The following is a 19,635-nucleotide window of genomic DNA, read 5'->3' as shown; positions in this document are numbered from 1 at the left end:
TCATCGATTCTTCTGTTTCCCAAGTAGCCTCCTCCGAACCATGACAATGCCATAATACTTTTACTAGCGGAACTCATTTATTTCATAATTCCTTAACCTCTCGAACTAAAATCTTTACCGGTTCTTCAGTGTACGTCATATCCGGTTGAAGCTCAATTTCACTACGAGGAATTACATGTGAATGATTTGATCTGTACTGTCTCAGTATAGATACATGAAACACGTTATGAATTTTCTCAAGTTCCGGAGGCAAAGTTAACCGATAAGCCAGAGGGCCTATTCTTTCAACAATCTCATACGGCTCGATAAATCTTGGGCTCAGTTTCCATTTTCTACCAAACCGCAATACATTCTTCCTTGGTGAAACTTTTAAGAACACTCAATCACCCACATCAAATTCTATTTCTCTTATTTTCAAATCTGCATATGACTTATGACGATCAGAAGCATTATTCAAATTGTCCCTGATGATTCGAACTTTATCTTCAGTTTCTCGACTTAAGGCGACTCCCACTAGCTTGGATTCACTCAATTCAGACTAATACAATAGAGTCTTATATTTTCTTCCATAAAGAGCTTCAAGTGGTGCCATTTTTATGCTGGATTGATAATTGTTGTTATACGCAAATCCAGCTAATGGTAAATACCTTTCCAAGCTATCTCATAACTCGAGTATGCAACACCTCAACATGTCTTCCAAAATCTGAACCACTCGTTCTGACTACTCATCAGTCTGAGGATGAAACGCAGTGCTGAAATTTAGCTTTACACCTAGAATTTCTTGCAATTTATTCCAAAATCTCGATATATATCCCGGATCCCGATCCGAAATAAGGATTAAATTCCGAATATAGAAACAGTAGAGGGACTTGAAACATTTTTTAACCTTAAAATTACATCGAAAAGGGATTTAAGCTGAGTCATTGACCTTTACTGAGAATCTGACACATGATACCCTAATATCCAATAAAAAAAGCCACGTGTTTTACCACTGACTATCTTTAAAACCGAAAACCCTAGCAATCCCCTCTTTGTTTCTCCCTGCCCCGTCGTTTCTCCCTGCCTGTTTCTCTTTTCAATTTCAGTGAAAGAAAAAAACATGGCTCAGTTCAAAGCCATTTCACTCTCTTCGTCCATTAATCTTGCATGTTACGGTCCCAAAAGAAGTAATTCTTCTTTACATTTCCAATTTTCTGATTATCGCTTCATTTTTCGTGGAGTTTTTGGGGATTCTTTTTAGTATTTTCGTATGATTTTATAAGCTGATGTTTCGGTTTGGTTCTTGCATTTTGTAGATACATTGTTACATTCCGATAATTTGATCTGTTCTAGGAAGTTATCCACTTTCCATGAGGTAATTTGTACTAAACCAGTGGCAGATATTGGGACTAAAGTTATGGGGCCTAGTAAAATTTTCAAAAAATTTAGGAGATTTATGAAAAAAATTAAAAAAAAAATTGGGGTTTAATTAAAATTTTTTAAGAAGAAATGTATAGTAAGAATTTTCAAAAATTTGGGTCTAATTAAAAATTTCAAGTGAAAAATGAAAATTTCTCAAAATTTGGCGGGCCTTGGCCACCCGTACAGTCCGCCTCTGACCTCTCTACTAAATGGTATTATCAAAATTTTCTTTATTTGTTTCGGCTCTATAATTTGCAGTTCAATATGTGTTTTTTTTGGCAACTTTGTTGGCAGTTAAGTGGAAAATCTAGTTCGCTTCATGGTGATGCTATTGTAAGCAACAATGTGTGTATGACTCTAACACCTAAGAATCAAGGTGAGGGCCAGCATTGCTCCATTGTTTAACAGTTTAAGTATTCTATGTTGTTTTTTTGTTTGTCCCATCTGCAGGAAACATATTTCAAATAACTTGAAAATAAGAAAGGATTTTGTGATGAGTTATTCCATGAAGTACTTAAAAACCTGATACTAATTCAATGAGAAATTGAGACTAGAGGAATTTATTCTTTGTTAAGATTTTCAGATTGATTGATCATATTATATAAAGGATACACAAAAATGTCCAAGGCACCGATTATGTGAAGATGCATGGTAGCCAAGCTTAGTAAAGTCTTTTTAGTAAAGCACTTTTTCTTGAACAGTTACCTTTATATTGCAATAAGTGTTTTAAAAAATATATGGTAAATATTGTTCTTTAAGGTAAAACGAAAAGTTAGAAAATTTTAATTTGTACCAAACTTGACATGTATTATCTGCATCAATAGTCCATGAAATATGATGGTTGGATTGTTAAATTATCAGTTGTGTATAAAGTTACTGAAAAGTATAAGTGATCCCTTCCCTTGTCCTTATGACAGTTTGAGTTTACTGTGGGATGTACCATCATTATGGCTTTAGTTTATTTCACTGCCACAGTTTTGCCAATTCTAGCTTGATCTCCACATTATTGTTTATTATTACTTTTTTTAAGGAGAATGTGCCTCGGAGGTCCTTGTATTATAGGGATTTAATCATATTAGCCCCTCTATTATTAAATGGCTCAATTTAGTCCCTTTACTATTAAAAAGAATCAAATAAGACCAAATTGGAATAGAGTTAACATTTACTGTTTAAAAAATATCATTTATTGTTTAACAGAGTTAATATTTTTAAAGTTTTATCATTCTATAAATGAAATCTTTTGTTTGGAATTGAACTGCAATTGAAAATAATAATTTTCAAAACATTTTTTATAGAATAAATGTTGACTTTGTTACAATTTGGACTTATTTGATTCTTTTTTATAGTATAGGGACTAAATTGATACATTTAATAATAGAGGGATTGGTTTGATCCAATCCCTATAATACAGGGGCCTCCCAGGTACTTTAACCTTTTTTTAACTATAGTTAACAAGCAGAAACCTTCGGAAGAATTCCTTCCATTTTTCTTTTCTATATAAGCCTCTCTTGTTGCATGATTCGTCTGCATATTTGCTTTGCCCCCATTTCATTAGCATCTTTTGAGTTATTTTTCACTACTGTATTTTAGTTTTAAGCTGTTTCAATTACATCTGCATTTTCATTGTAAACTTGCAGGTATTCAAGCTGTTCTTTCCGGCAACTCAGGGACGGATGTTTCCACAGTTACAAAGGGTGGAGGGCTTCGAGGCAAATTAAACAAAGTTGTTTTAGCCTACAGTGGCGGCTTAGATACTTCTGTTATTGTTCCATGGCTAAGGTAGTTAACCTGTTTTATGTTATATATACTAATGCTTTCCATTTTACATCATAATTCTTGAAGCATGTATCCTTAAATGAGTAGCTTCTAGATGATGGTTAACTGGAATTCAATATTTTATTTTTCGTTGATCATTTGTACGTGCTTATTTATGAAACCTATGATTTAAGTATTATTCTTTTGCAGGGAGAATTATGGTTGTGAGGTTGTTTGCTTCACTGCCGATGTTGGCCAAGTATGTGGGAGTAAACAAGTTTGCTAAACAGTCTGATTTACTTTATGTGGTGTAAGTTTATAATGTCATCTTATTACATGCAAAATTTATTTGTCATTTCAAACTTTTTCAGGGCATAAAAGAATTGGATGGTTTGGAAGCAAAGGCCAAGGCAAGCGGGGCTTGCCAGTTAGTAGTTAAGGACTTAAAGGAGGAATTTGTCAAAGACTATATATTTCCATGCTTGCGAGCTGGTGCCATTTACGAGAGGAAATACTTGTTGGGAACCTCAATGGCCAGGCCTGTTATTGCAAAGGTTACTAACTATTTGTGTATTTGTTATGTTCTGCTAATTATACATTCTGTCAAGCTCAACACTAATAAAGCTCTTGTGAAGCCTACATAGCATGCTACCTTAGTATTGCAATTTTTCGGTAAAAATACCACGGAGGCCCTTGTATTAGGATTCGGATTGCATTTTGCCCCCTCAACTCAAAAAATGAGTAAATTATTCCCTATATGTTAGATTAAAGAGCAAAGTAGGCATTCAGTTATAAATTCCATCTATTTATATTGTTAAAAACTGCTCCCCATATGTTGACATAAGAGTACATGTGGCACGTCAAGTGTAACTAATTGGTTATTTCTTCAGCTACATTAGTTTTTAACCGTAGAAATGGATGAAATTTTTAACAAAAAGGATCAATTTGCTCTTTAATCTAATGTACAAGAACTATTTTGCCCATTGTTTTGAGTAAAGGGGGCAAAATGTAATCTGATTCCTAGTACAAGGGCTTCCATTGTACTTTTACCCAGTTTTTCTCCTTCAATATTTCATCTCTAATTTTCTTTCCACTCTATAAAGCAAAGCTTTTTACTAGCATCATTTTCTTTACCTTTTGAGATAATGTGCTTATTATGACAGGCCATGGTGGATGTTGCTAGAGAGGTTGGGGCTGATGCCGTTTCTCATGGATGCACAGGGAAAGGAAATGATCAGGCATGCCTCTCAACGAAAGCTTTAGCTATGAATAACTCTCTTATTTCGTCAAACCTGACTTTACTTTCATAAATTGACTAGCATATTTATTCTTCCAGGTTCGGTTTGAGCTCACCTTCTTTGCTCTAAATCCGGAATTAAACGTTGTGGCTCCTTGGAGAGAATGGGATATTACAGGGAGAGAAGATGCTATTGAATATGCTAAGAAGCATAATGTGCCTGTTCCAGTGACAAAGAAATCAATATACAGCAGAGACAGGAACTTATGGCACTTGAGCCACGAGGTTTGGTAACTAAGTCCTATTTGTCCGATTTACTTAACGTGATTCTCTTTGCATCTCTCTCCAATATTTATCTTTCTTGGCATTGAAGGGAGATATCTTGGAGGATCCAGCAAATGAACCGAAGGAAGATATGTACATGATGAGTGTTGACCCGAAAGATGCTCCTGATAAACCTCAGTATGTTTTACCTGCCTCTTAATGATTTTTCACATGTTTCCTATTCCAAATTAACAGCTTTTTTATATGCACAATTTCTGCAGATACGTGAAAATCGGAATTGAATCAGGCATCCCTGTTTCACTTGATGGAAAAACTTATTCGCCGGCTGAACTTCTTGCTACACTCAATGAAATTGGTGGGAAACATGGGATTGGTCGTATTGACATGGTTGAAAATCGGCTCGTTGGTATGAAGAGTCGTGGAGTGTACGAAACTCCTGGTGGTACCATCCTATTCAACGCCGTTCGTGAGCTGGAATCTCTAACCCTTGACCGCGAAACCATTCAAGTTAAAGATTCACTTGCCCTCAAGTATGCGGAGTTAGTTTATGCAGGAAGGTGGTTCGACCCACTTCGTGAATCCATGGATGCATTTATGGAGAAGATAACTGAAACCACCACTGGTTCCGTGACTTTGAAGCTATACAAAGGATCAGTTTCCGTAACTGGCCGGACCAGTGCTTATAGCTTGTACAGAGAGGATATCTCCTCCTTTGAGAGTGGAGACATATATAATCAAGCTGATGCTGCCGGATTTATTCGGCTCTATGGTCTTCCAATGAGGGTTAGGGCAATGCTTAACAAAGGTATCTAAGTGCTTTCTATTTTGTGTATCAATGTCTGGAATTTCAAGGCTAATTTATATATTGTCAATGGAGTAGTTTTCATTATATATTTTGAGGTTCCTTCAAATTTCAAGGCTTAATAATTTATATCTTGTCAATGGAGTAGTTTTCATTATATATTTTGAGGTTCCTTCAAGATCCATACTCTTTCATTCTTTTAACTTGTTTCCTTACTAATTTATCATATTTTATTGAGTTAGTTGCACAAAACATCCCTAAACTATGACATTTATTTTAAATTGATCATTAAACTTCAAATCATTATAATTATATCCCGAATTATCAAAATTATATCAATTAGGTCTTTTCATCACTAAAATGGTTTTAGTTATTAAATGACAGATCAAATATTATGTGACAATTTAAAATAAAAATTTAAGAATAATGAATATTTTAAAAGGATTAGTATTTGATACACTATCAATATATAATCTAGAAAAGTTGTTGAATTCATTGGGTTTAAACTTATGTATAGATTGTGTTTTAGCTCAATATTTTTTCTCTTTACTTAGACTTGGCTCAAAAGTTTGAAATTATTATTAATTTAATATTAAAATATATTAAAAGTTGACACTTGTTTAGAGTGTTAGTTGGATCTTCTATCAAATACTTAAATAACATGAATGTTATCTTATATAAAAAAATCTCAAAATTATATGTGAATTATGATTTAATGTGTAATCCAATTCTTATAAATTATTAACATAATTATTGAGATAATATCGTTTTATGTTTATATATTGCATACATAAATAATTATATTTATCTAATATAAAAATAAATTAATGTATTTATTTATTTAAATGTGTATGATTAAATCAAAATTAAAGTTTCAAGTATATATTTAAACCAAATTATAATTTCACGTGTATAATTGTACCAAATTAAAATTCATATATATAATTGCACATTAAATTAAAGTTGATATATAATTTTGAGATTTATCTTTAAAAAATTGTGAAAAATCTAATAACTTAATTTTAAATTAAAAATGGCATGTTACAAAAAGAAATCAATAGTTGGAATCCGCTATTAACTTAATTTTAGGTTAAAAAACCTATCAATTTAATTTTAAAATTATTTTTATTAATATTTATATATTTTAGATTAAATTTAAATGAATATAAATTTAAAATTTAAAATAATAATAATTTGAGTTGAATTGGGTCTACTCAAGTTAAAATTTACCTTATTTAAATGTTGAAATATTTGTAATTAAGTCTAAGTGATTAAAAAATTCAAGTTCTATTTAATATATTTTGAATTTTATCAAATATATTAAATTTTATTTGGTTAATAAAATTTAGTTTTATCTAAAATACATTTTATTAAATTATTTTTAATCATAAATATGAATAAAAATATTATTAAATTATACGAAGAGAGCTAAAATTAACAAAAAAATAAAAAATAAGATAATAATATTATAAAAAACATTAGGTTTTGTCAAGCAATAATAGTAATAATTGTTATACATAGAAATTAACTCATGCATTAGCATTTTCGTGTAAAGAAAAACATCGTCACATTGCTTTCAAGGGCAACCGTCACATCAAATTCAATTTTGTGATAAAAAAATTATTTAAAGCCTGAACTAAATAAAAAAAATAAAATTTTCGGGTCTCCTATTTTTGTGTATTTCTTTTTTTTCATTTTTTAGGTTAGCCTTCGGCTTTGTAGTTGGCCTATGAACAGTTTTAATATGGGGTCTTGACTTAGGGTTTAGAATTAAAACTGGATAAATTTAGCATATTAATAACAAAATTTAATAATTTCATGAATGAGTGAATAAATATTAAATTGAAAATTTTAGAATTTGATTTCTTATTAAAGTATTAGTAAATTTAATTTTTGATAATTCAATAATTCAACTAGATAATTATTTGGCAACTTGGGCGTAGAAGGCTTGTTTTTAGTTTGATCGAATTAAACCCTCCATTCTGGAAAATAGAAACACTAAACCCTCCATTTCTCTCCGCCATCGAAAGCCATGATCATTAATAAGCTAAGCCACCTAGCCACCGTTACCGCCGCAGCTGTAGCGGCGGGGCCACCACTCTATCGACTTCTTAAGCTCACTGTTAGCCGATTCCATGGTGCTGCGCAGCCGCAACCTGACACCGACTACTGGTACTACTACCACGAGTCACCATCACAACAGGAGTCTCGTCGTGATGAGCTTTTTCGTTCAACTCCAGTGGCTGACGCCAATGGCTCCGTCCCTCTAAGAGGAGTGCAGTGGGCGTTCATCGGAAGCCCACGCGCCAAGAAGCGCGTGTACGCTGTAATGTTGTCGAAACTTCTAGAAGTTCCCCATATTACAATGGCGAGCCTTGTTCGTCAAGAACTCAGCCCTAACTCTAATCTTTACAAACAGGTTATATTCATTTGCTCAAGGCAAGAATCAATGAATTTTGACAGATTTACAATTTCTTCTTGATTGATCATTTTTACATGATTTAATTACTAGTTTCCCCCTCTTTCTCTACATTGATTTTACGGAAAAATATACTTTGACAAAATTTTAGCGTGTTTACCGTCAAAATTTGCTTACTATTACATATGTTTATTGAATTCACAGGGATTGATTGCGTGTATGCTTCTCGCAGTATATTTTGAACTTGATTTTATGATTTTTGTAGATTGCAAATTCAGTTGATCATGGGGAGCCAGTTAACGAGGATATTATATTGGGGTTATTGTCGAAGAGGTTGGAAGATGGGCATTACAGAGGTGAAACTGGCTTTATTCTGGATGGAATTCCTCGATCACGGATTCAAGCTGTAAGTACTAAGTACTGCTAAAAGAACACGTGATTATGCAATTATCTGTTATGTTTACTTCTTGGTTGTTGCATTTAAGATATGAATTCTGCTCATAGCTTTATATATATATATATATATATATAACTCGTAGGAGATTCTGGATCAACTTGCTGAGATTGATCTTGTAGTGAATTTCAAATGCACTGAAGATTTAATGATGAACAATCAAGGTGGTGAGTTCTTTTCCTTAATGCTGTGATACTTTCGACTTCCATTATGTAATGTTTCATTGCTATTGCAGAAGCTTCATGGACTGAGAGACTCCAAGACTATATCAAACAGGTCTGCAATCCTCACATCTCTTTGCATTGGAGTTACGGTTTTGGATGTATGTTTGCATATATATATATAGGGTTAATTGCATTCGAAATATCATATCATCTAGGTCTTTTCATTAGCCTAGTCATAGATATAACATGAAACATATTTAAAACATGTAGAGCAAATTTTAGATACATGTGTACCTATTGCATGGACACCTTGGGTCTAAGTGATGTATTAAAAAAACAATGTCGTTAAAAGTTAGGAATATTATATTTCTTTACACGTTAAAAGTTAGGAATATTATATTTCTTTACACGTTAGGGCCAAGCTGTCCATGCAATAGGTAATGTAACAAGCCAATTCTGCTTGGCCCACTAAACAAATAAAACCCAAATAACCCAATAAATAGTCCATTACAAATATAAGACCCTAAAAAAAAATCATTACAAGTGGCCCATATTTACAATGACCCAAACCTAAAAAGCCCAATAGGCCCAAATCCCCTAAAACCAACAAAAACCCTAGCCCGTGCCGCCCTTAACTCCCCTAGGTCTGCCACCGCCTCTGCCACCTCTGTCAGCACTGCCCTCCACTTGCACCGCCATCTGCAAAGACCAAAAGCAGAAGTGACAACAAATATGCAAAAATAGATTAAAACATTGTAAAATGGCTATATAAGCCATGAAAAACCATTGTAGTTTTTTTCCCGGATTTTTTTCTCTTGAATACAATAAAAAACAGATTCAAGTATACGAACAACAAAAAGCAACAAAGCAGATTGAAAAAAAAAACAAAGTTAGAAATGTGCAAAGGTCATTTTTTTTCTTTTATTTTCCTGCTTTCGAAACTATTTATATTAAAAAAAATATTTCTATTTTCCTTTTGTTTTTTAAAAAAAACTGTATATATATCAAATATATAATAAAGCGAAGGAAAAGAAACTTACCTGGGGCGTCCGACCACCGTCTATGGCGGAGGTGCGGTGGAGCCATGGTGGTCCCCTTCGCCGGATTCTGGGCTTCGGCCAGAGGGAGAGGGAAGAGCTTTTCAGTTTTTTTTTTTAAAAAACAAGAGCTAAATGATTTTTTTGTCAAAAATTCACTTATATAGGCCTCCAAAGCGACGTCGTTTTGAGACTGGCCTCAAACGCCCAAAACGGCGTCGTTTTGGGGCGACCCGACCCATTAACCCTTAGGATCCGCGTGTTTTTAAACGGAAGGGCTAAATTGGCCCTTCCGTTTTTTTAATTATTATTTACAATTAAGTTTATTTCATTTTTAATATTTGCCCTGTAATTTATTTCGATTTTCAATTTGGTCCACCTTGAAGCTATATGTTTTGAAGGGTGGGGATTATTGCCCATTTTGGTCCCTCTTTGTTAATCGTGGGGTTTTTTACAAAAATATTATTAAAAAAATAAAAATTTACCAAAATATTATAACTTTTTTTTATTTACCAAAATATTACTTTTTTTTTATTATTTACCAAAATATAAAAAAAAAATAAAAGACGAAAAAAAAAACAAAAAACCTACAAAAGCCTGCAAAAAGCTGAAAAAAGTTGAAAAAATCTGGGTTAGGCCAATGGCATTGGCGGCACCAATGGTGCCAAAGGACTGAAATGTGACCATTTGTAATTTCAAGGACCTAACATGCAAATTTACCATTTTTAATTTTGAAAGTGAATTGCTGCTGCTACGTGTGGGTGCACTAAAATTGAAATGTGGCTAATTGCCTTCTAAGCCCTCTTTATTTATTATTTTCTTTTTATTCCCCTTCAACTCACTTTTTTATTTAATAACTCTATTTTAATTTAATAAAATATTCTCATTTAATAACTCTATTTTAATTTAATAAAATATTCTCATTTAATAACTCTATTTTAATTTAATAAAATATTCTCATTTAATAACTCTATTTTAATTTAATAAAATATTCTCATTTAATAACTCTATTTTAATTTAATAAAATATTCTCATTTAATAACTCTATTTTAATTTAATAAACTATTCTCATTTAATAACTCTATTTTAATTTAATAAACTATTCTCATTTAATAACTCTATTTTAATTTAATAAACTATTCTCATTTAATAACTCTATTTTAATTTTAAAAAATTAAATTAATTTTTTAAAATTAAAATAGAGTTATTAAATGAGAATAGTTTATTAAATTAAAATAGAGTTATTAAATGAGAATATTTTATTAAATTAAAATAGAGTTATTAAATAAAAAAGTGAGTTGAAGGGGAATAAAAAGAAAATAATAAATAAGGAGGGCTTAGAAGGTAATTAGCCACATTTCAATTTTAGTGCGCCCCACATACAGCAGTAATTCACTTTCAAAATTAAAAATGGTAAATTTGCATGTTAGGTCCTTGAAATTATAGATGGTCACATTTCAGTCCTTTGGAATCATTGGTGCCGCCAATGCCATTGGCCTAACCCAGATTTTTTCAGCTTTTTGCAGGCTTTTGCGGTTTTTTTTTGTCTTTTGTCTTTTGTTTTTTTGATATATTTTGGTAAATAATAAAAAAAGTAATATTTTAGTAAATAAAAAAAGTTATAATATTTTGGTAAATTTTTATTTTTTTATAATATTTTTATAAAAAACCCGTTAATCGCGCGTTCTACTTGGTCCTTGTCCTTTTTATTTATTTCTGATTTGCCCTAAATTTCTGTTTTAAAACTCAATTTAGCCCCTTTTTGTTATTTTTGCTATTTTATTATTAAATTAATTAATCTAATATTATTATTACTATTATTATTTTCCTTTTTATTTATTTACTTGTTATTATTATCATATTATTAAATTAATTAGTTTCACATTCTTATTTCTATTATATTTCTTTTTATATTTATTTACCTAATATTTTAAATACATCTATTATATTTTATCGTATTATATTTATTATTTCTCATTCTTTTATATGATTACAAACTTTAGATTATTCATTATTTATTATTTTTATTGCCATTCATATTATTCTCATTATTATTAGTATTATTTTTTAAAACCCTTGTGTATCCCATTTATTCATATGGTTGTTTCTTGTTTTTTATTTTATTTTATTTTTAGTTTGCTTGTTATTTTCTTTTATATGTAATCGACTTGTTTGTTTTGTTAATCCATTCTCGTCTTTCATGTTGTTTTTAATGCATTTATGTTGTTACACATATTATTATCGTGATTTATTTTCACAACAAATTTGTGATACATTAATTTTACTTGACACATAAATTATGATTTTAAAATAAGTAATACTTCGTATTTTGAGATTCGAAAGGTCGTACCCTAACTTACGGGGTTTCGATTTTCTCGATAAATTCGAATAAACGAACATTTTAAAAAAATTGAAATTTAAATAATCTCGAGAATCAAGAAAATCATGTTCTAACTTATGGGATATGATTTCTTTCTAAAACCGAGATAATCAAATATCTTTAAAAAAAGTACAATTTTCGACGTTTATTCTTGTATCGAGAATTTAAGACATTATGTTCTAACTTACGAGACATAATTCTCTTTCTCGATTAAGGTGAAATATGCTCTCTTTTTTTCGAAAAATTTTAATATTTTAACGAAGGATTGTATTTTAAATCTCTTCAGGATTTTCAATTCTCGGCACTAAGAAAATGAAGTAATCAACTAGGTACCAATTTTGGGCGTTACGAGGGTGTTAATCATTCCTTGTGCGTAGCCGACTCCTGAACCCATCTTTCTGAATTTTGCGAACCAAAATCGTTGTTTTAAGAAATCAAACCGTCTATTAAAAATGACCACTTTTCGAGGTGACCCTATCCTACCTCATCAAAAATTATTGGTAGCGACTCTTATGTTCGTTTTCGTTTTCAAAATCAAAGTCGACATTTTTTACAAAAAAATGGTTTCGACAGCTTGGCGATTCCACTGGGGTCCCAAAATAAGAGAGTCAAACCACGAGTTGCTTACTTTTTGTCTTTTTTTGCGAAAATTTAAAACTTGGTTTAAATTTACGATCCTTTCGTTGCATTTTATTTGACTTTGTTGCGATCTTCATTATTTTGGTATAATTGCTTTTACTGGGTTGAGTTTTTGATATATTTCTGTACATTGCATCGCGTAATCGATCGATTTTACCCTTTTAAATAGGAGTGAGAAGCTATTCATTCGTAAAGTCTTCACCTCCGTATAGGATAGTGGATCGCTTTCAGAATACATCCGCACTTATATCTTCGTGAGATTTTCATCTCCGTATAGCTATAGGGAAATGTATTCCCCTAAACTGAACTCGGTTCATATGAGCTTGTAATAGGTGAAGATCGAGGAATTCGTTGGTTCAGGTACCTTTACGTTAGAACCGAATCCCATATAGCGAGCCTTAAGAGCCCACCTTAGGTAGAGCCATACCAAACCCTAGTAGTTACCTGAGTAGATGTTTTACTTATTATTCTTCGCTTGCTTTAAACTGTGTATGAAGTACTAACATGTTTTACTTTTATTGTATTTGTATGGCATGTTTATCAAAAAATGTGTTGATTCACATTTGATTGCTAAATAGATAATTTGTCATGAAAAATAGGTTTCTTGATAAAGTAGAGGATAATGCGACCGTCCGGATATGGGCCGAGACAACGCAATAAGAGAAGGGTGATAGTCTTATAGAGGGGTACGTGTCAGAGTTGTGGGATTTTACTCGTATTAGCGTAACCCAAAATAATCTTCAAGAGATGAATGAAATATGAGATCAATGGGATGACAAGATTAAGCAACTATTCTAGTGTAATTATGGTGATTTGCTTTATCTATTTGATATCAAAGTTGACAAGTACTTATTTCGAGCTCTCGCCCAGTATTAAAACCCTGCTTATAGTTGTTTTACTTTTGGAAAGGTGGATTTGGTACTTACTGTGGAAGAGCATGGATTTGCTCTTTTGCCCGAAGATTCAAACTGACATGGTTTATTCTAGAGCTGCCAACGTCCTAACGTTCTTAAAAAAGCTGACGAACATCACGGGAATGAGCGAACAGTGGGTTGCAGCCTGAATCAAGCAGAAAGGTGATAGTAAGTGCATTCCCTGGAGAAATTTGAAAGATTTGATCGTAGCACATCCCGATGTGAAGAAGATGATTGATGTCTTCGTGTTAATCATTTACGGATTGATTATTTTTCTTAAGGCTTTAGGGCATATAGACGAGATGGTCTCTGACTTATTTGATCGACTTAATAAAAAGGTCACACCCGTTCTCACAATTTTGGCCGAAATTTTTAGATCCTTGAACACATGCCGAAGAGCGGGTGAAGGGAGATTCATCGAATGCGGACAACTCTTACTAGCATGGTTCCACAACCATTTTTGGAAAGTGAAAAAGGTCTCATATCGAATCTTCTCCGAAAATTATTCTTCGCTGAAGGAGTTAGTGGCTACGCCAAGACAGGATGATATCACGGAGGAGAAATGGATGATCATTCTCCAAAATTTGCGAGACTAAGACGTTGAGTGGAGAGCCTTTTGGATGGTCCCTGACTAGATTTTATATCGGTGGAGATTTTGATTGGGTTCCCTTACTTGAAATATGGAGAGCTGTTGGGTATGCTCCTCTGCACGTGTTAAAACAATACAAATCAAGATAGCTTACGCCAGTAACACAAGGGTTAGCTCAGTACGAGTTTGTATACAAGGAAGGTAATTACAAAAAAAAAAGTTCGTATTTGCAGTTGATCTTGCATCTGTATTTGCAAGAATAGTTTTCGGAGAAGATTTGATATGACCTTTTTCACTGTCCAAAAATGACTGTGGAACCACGCTAGTAAGAGTTGTGCGCATCCGATGAATCTGCCCTCGCCCGCTCTTCGGCATGTGTTCAAGGATTTGAAAGTTTCGGCCAAAATTACGGGAACGGGTGTGACCCTTTTATTAAGTCGATCAAATAAGTCGGAGACTGCCTCGTCTATATGCCTTAAAGCCTTAGGGAAGATAACCAATCCGTAAATGCTTAACGCGAAGACATCAACCCTTTTCTTCACATCGGGATGTGCTAGGATCAAATCTTTCAAATTTCTCCAAGGAATGTACTTACTATCACCTTTCTGCTTGATTTGGGCTACAACCCACTGTTCGCTCATTCCCGTGATGTTTGTCAGCTTTTTTAAGAACGTTTGGACGTTGGCAGCTCTGGAATAAACCTTGTATGTTTGAATTTTCGGGCAACGGAGCAAAACCGTGTACTCTTCCACAGTAGGTGCCAAATTCACCTTTCTAAAAGGAAAACAACTATAAGCAGGGTTCCAATACTGGGCAAGAGCTCAGAATAAATACTTATCAACTTTGATATCGAATAGATATGGCAAATCACCATAATTACAGTAGAATAGTTGCTTGATCTCGTCGTCCCATTGATCCTATATTTTCTTAATCTCTTGAAGATTATTTTGGGTTACGCTAATATGAGTAAAATCCCACAACTCTTACACATACCCCTTTGTAAGATTATCACCCTTCTTTTGCTGCATTGTCTCGGCTCATATCTGGACAGTCGCATTATCCTCCACTTTATCAAGAAACTCTTTTCATGACAAATTATCTATTTAGCAATCGAATGTGAATTAACACATTTTTTGATGAAAATGTCATACAGTTACAATAAAAGTAAAACAAGCCAGTATTTTATACACAGTTTAAAGCAAGCGAAGAATAATAAGTAAATTATCTACTCAGGTAACCATTAGGGTTTGGTATGGCTCTACCTAAGGTGGGCTCTTAGGGCTCGCTATATGGGGTTCGGTTCTAACGTAAAGGTACCTGAACCAGCAAATTTATCGATCCTTACCCACTACAAGCTTATATAGACCGAGTTTAGTTCAGGGGAATACATTTCCCTATGGTTATACAGAGATGAAAATCTCACGAAGATATAGGTACAGATGTATTCCGAAAGCGATCCGCTATCCTATACGGAGGTGAAGACCTCACGAAGGAATGGCTTCTCACTCCCACTTAAAAGGGTAAAATTGATCGATTACGCGATGCAATTTGCAGAAATATATCAAAAACTCAACCTAGTAAAGCAATTATACCAAAATAATGAGGATCCAATAAAGTCAAATGAAATGCAACGAAAGGATCATAAATTTAAACAAAGTTTTTAATTTTGGCCAAAAAGACAAAAAAGTAATCCACTCGTGGCTTGACTCTCTTATTTTGGGTCCCCAGTGGAATCGCCAAGCTGTCGAAACCATTTTTTTGTAAAAAGGGTCGACTTTGATTTTAAAATAAATATGGGAGTCGCTACTAATCATTTTTGATGAGGTAGGATAGGGTCACCTCGAAAAGTGGTCGTTTTTAATAAACGGTTTGATTTATTAAAACAACGATTTTGGTCAATGAAATTTAAAAAGACAGGTTTGAGAGTCGGCTACGCATGAGGAAGGATTAGCACCCTTTTAACGCCCAAAATTTGTGCCTAGTTGATTACTTCGTGTTTTTTTAGTGCCGAGAATTGAAAATCTTGAAGAGATTTAAAATACGATTTTTCGTTAAAATATTTAAAAATTTTCAAAAAAGGGGCATATTTCACGTTAATCGAGAAAGAAAATTATGTCCCGTAAGTTAGGATGCAATGTCTTAAATTTCCGATACGAGAATAAACGTAGAAAAATTTACTTATTTGAAAGATATTTGATTATCTCGGTTTTAGAAAGAAACCATATCCCGTAAGTTAGAACACGAATTTCTTGATTCTCGAGATAATTTAAATTTTTTTTAAAATGTTCGTTTATTCAGATTTATCGAGAAAATCGAAACCCTGTAAGTTAGGGTACGACCTTTCAAATCTCAAAATACGAAATATTACTTATTTTAAAATCATAATTTATGTTTCAAGTAAAATTAATGTATCACAAATTTGTTGTGAAAATAAATCACGATGATAATATGCGTAAGAACATAAATGTGTTAAAAACAATGAAAAGACATGAATGGATTAACGAAACAAACAAGTTGATTACGATAAAAAAATAACAAGTAAACTAAAAATAAAATTAAAAGAAACAAGAAACAACCATATGAATAAATGGGATATACAAGGGTTTTAAAAAATAATGAGAATAATATGAATGACAATAAAATAATGAATAATCTAAGGTTTGTAATCATATAAAAGAATGCGAAATAATAAATATAATATGATAAAATAGAATAGATGTATTTAAAATATTAGGTAAATAAATATAATAAGAATGCGAAACTAATTAATTTAATAATATGATAATATTAACAAGTAAATAAATTAAAAGGAAAATAGTAATAATAATATTAATTTAATAATAAAAATGGGCTAAATTTAGTTTTAAAACAGAAATTTGGGGAAAATCAGAAATAAATAAAAATGAGAAGGATCAAGTAGAATGCGCGAATAATAAGGAGGGACCAAAATGGGTAATAATCCCCAACCTCCAAAACGCACAGCTTCAAGGTGGACCAAATTGAAAGTCGAAATAAATTATAGGACAAAAATTAAAAATGAAAGAAACTTAATTGTAAACAATAAAAAAAAGCGGAAGGGCTAATTTAGCCCTTCCGTTTAAAAACACGTGGCCCCTAGGGGTTAATGGGTCGGGTCGCCCCAAAACGACGTTGCTTTAGAGGCCTATATAAGTGAATTTTTGACAAAAAAAAAATGAAAAGCTCTTCCCTCTCCCTCTGGCCGAAGCCCAGAATTCGGCAAAGGGGACCACTGCGCCTCTGCCATGGGCGGTGGTCGAACGCTCCAGGTAAGTTTCTTTTTCCTTCACTTTTATTATATATTTGATATATATATACTTTTTAAAAAAAAAACAAAAGGAAAATAGAATTTTTTTTTTGAATATAAACAATTTCGAAAGCAGGAAAATAAAGAAAAAAAATGACCTTTGCACGTTTCTAACTTTGTTTTTTTCTTCAATCTGCTTTGTTGCTTTTTGTTGTTCGTATACTTGAATCTTTTTTTGGTTATATTCAAGAGAAAAAAATTCGGGGAAAAAACTACAGTGGTTTTTCATGGCTTATATAGCCATTTTACAAAGTTTTAATCTATTTTTGTATATTTGCTGTCACTTTTGCTTTTGGTCTTTGCAAGTGGAGGGCGGTGCTGATAGAGGTGGTAGACCTAGGGGCGGCACGGGCTAGGGTTTCTGTTGGTTTTAGGGGATTTGGGCTTTTTAGGTTTGGGCTGTTTTGGCCATTGTAAATATGGGCCACTTGTAATGATTTTTTTTTATTCTGATATTTGTAATGGACTGTTTATTGGGTTTTATTTGTTTAGTGGGCCAGGCAGAATTGGCCTGTTATAGACCCCTTTTACAAAAAAATAGTTTCGACAGGTAATATGTGTTTACAATTTGGTCATATGTTTTAAATATGCTACACTTCAAATTTGAGCAGATACTTAAAGCGCAAGCAATCAGCTAGGATAACTGAAGAGCTTAATTGATATGATAATGATACTTTGAGGATTCAATTAGAACATTTAAAGCTTATAACCAATTTAAAATTTGGGTCATAGTTTGGAGAATTTGGTCTAATTAATTATTAGATCCTGTGGTGGTCGAAATTAAGGTTGTGTGCATGATTTCTACACTTGAGCTCAAGTTTGAGCTTGAGTTAGAACTCGCTTCATAAACAATTATTTTATATTTGTATAACAAAAGGATTCAATTATTTAAATAACAAAATAGTGATTTAATATTCAAAATATATTATAAATAAAAAAAAGCTTGATTAAGCTTGTAAATTGTTTGAATCAAGTATTAAAATATTTGAACTCAACTTGCTCATGCTTGGCTCAATGCAGTCGGTCGATTTGATTAGTTTGATTTAAAAAACTCAAAAATCAATTTAACCGACTAATCCTATGCTTTAATTGTCTAACCAGTCATCATAACTGTTTTGATCGAACAGACTTGACATAAAACCCTCGGTTAAGTTGATTCGAATCAACTTTTGCTCACTCCTATATAAAGTTTTGATGAAGTATATTTATGGCATTTGTTAGAGTAAGGTGGTAGAAGAATATTACAAGAACGAGAAAAAGCTGCTTGAGTTTCAAATAGGCAATGCACGTATGGAGACTTGGCGAAGGCTTTTGACTGCATTGCATCTACAACATATAAATGCTGCTCGGCTTTTACAGAAACCGACTGTAAGTTCAAGTTTGCCCTAAACTCTTGATTGCAGGTAAATGAATCAATTGTTTAGCTTTACTGTATATAGGCTTTTAACATAGGATAGGATGAGTGGAAAATTAATAGCAAATATATGTTGGATATAGTAGATGGTATATGTTTCTTATCGTTCTTATAGTCCTAATATATAAGCTATTTTGGCTATATGCAATTTTCTGTAACTTTCTGGCATTTCAGTACCTCCCCACATCCTCCAAGACACTATTTTCGATTTCTATCAACCGTTGATTTTCCCTCTATTTACCCAGTGTTTTCAGAACCAGACCAGCTGGACCGGGAACTGGCTGGTAGATTGGTCCAGAACAAGGCTAAAAGCTGGTTAGCCCATGACCGATACAACACTAATTGAACCGGCTTTTATAATTTTTTTAAATATTTTTTTATTTTTTAATATATATGAATTTTTAATAATTTATTTGATTTGAACTAGTTGGACCATGAACCGGTGACTTTTTAACGGTTCGACCACTTGTTTGGTTCTGAAAACATTGTATATACTAGTTCAAACTCGAGCATATAACTAAAGCTAGTCTCCTTGCACGTGATTTTACTTATATTTAAATTTATTAAAATTTATAGTTGTATTTTATGTAATTAATATAATATTATTCAACTTGTTGAATATAATTAAAATATATTAATTATTGTGATAATTAAAATTATAACAGTAAAAAATTCAAAACATAATTAAAGTGTGAATGGAATTAATCATGAAATTTTTAAAAAAAAAATTTTAGCTACTAATCAAATTTTATAGTTGTAAGTTTTAGTTTTATATGATGGAAATATTAGTAAAAGTGAACTCAAAGTTGAATAATATAAA

At 32.3% G+C, this 19,635-nt stretch overlaps 2 protein-coding genes across 4 annotated transcripts; both read left to right on the top strand.

Annotated features, from left to right (window-relative positions):
- Positions 1 to 998: 998 nt before the first annotated feature.
- On the top strand, positions 999 to 5,658 carry LOC105786355 (argininosuccinate synthase, chloroplastic). The gene is made up of 10 exons (XM_012612750.2): positions 999 to 1,166; positions 1,296 to 1,354; positions 1,696 to 1,777; positions 3,039 to 3,180; positions 3,367 to 3,415; positions 3,528 to 3,710; positions 4,320 to 4,394; positions 4,493 to 4,678; positions 4,767 to 4,855; positions 4,939 to 5,658. Exons 1-10 carry the CDS (start codon positions 1,100 to 1,102, stop codon positions 5,489 to 5,491), a joined length of 1,485 nt encoding a protein of 494 aa, XP_012468204.1. The 5' UTR covers positions 999 to 1,099; the 3' UTR covers positions 5,492 to 5,658.
- Positions 5,659 to 7,207: 1,549 nt separating this feature from the next.
- LOC105786375 (probable adenylate kinase 7, mitochondrial) lies at positions 7,208 to 19,366 on the top strand. Of its 3 annotated transcripts, none has more exons than XM_052633019.1 (6): positions 7,208 to 7,899; positions 8,165 to 8,305; positions 8,439 to 8,517; positions 8,589 to 8,629; positions 18,623 to 18,769; positions 19,061 to 19,366. In XM_052633019.1, the coding sequence occupies exons 1-6, from the start codon at positions 7,513 to 7,515 to the stop codon at positions 19,133 to 19,135; spliced, it is 870 nt and encodes a 289-aa protein (XP_052488979.1). In that variant the 5' UTR covers positions 7,208 to 7,512; the 3' UTR covers positions 19,136 to 19,366. The 3 variants fall into 3 exon arrangements, with proteins under 3 accessions (XP_052488979.1, XP_012468220.1, XP_012468228.1); XM_012612766.2 differs by having other exon boundaries at positions 7,212 to 7,899; positions 8,439 to 8,520; XM_012612774.2 differs by having other exon boundaries at positions 7,214 to 7,899; positions 8,439 to 8,520; positions 18,623 to 18,804.
- The last annotated feature ends 269 nt before the right edge of the window (positions 19,367 to 19,635 follow it).

The sequence above is a fragment of the Gossypium raimondii genome, chromosome 7 (genome assembly GCF_025698545.1).
Source record: "Gossypium raimondii isolate GPD5lz chromosome 7, ASM2569854v1, whole genome shotgun sequence".
Taxonomy (NCBI): domain Eukaryota; kingdom Viridiplantae; phylum Streptophyta; class Magnoliopsida; order Malvales; family Malvaceae; genus Gossypium; species Gossypium raimondii.
Note: the sequence above shows the minus strand (reverse complement) of the source record. Positions and strands in the feature narration are given on the sequence as shown.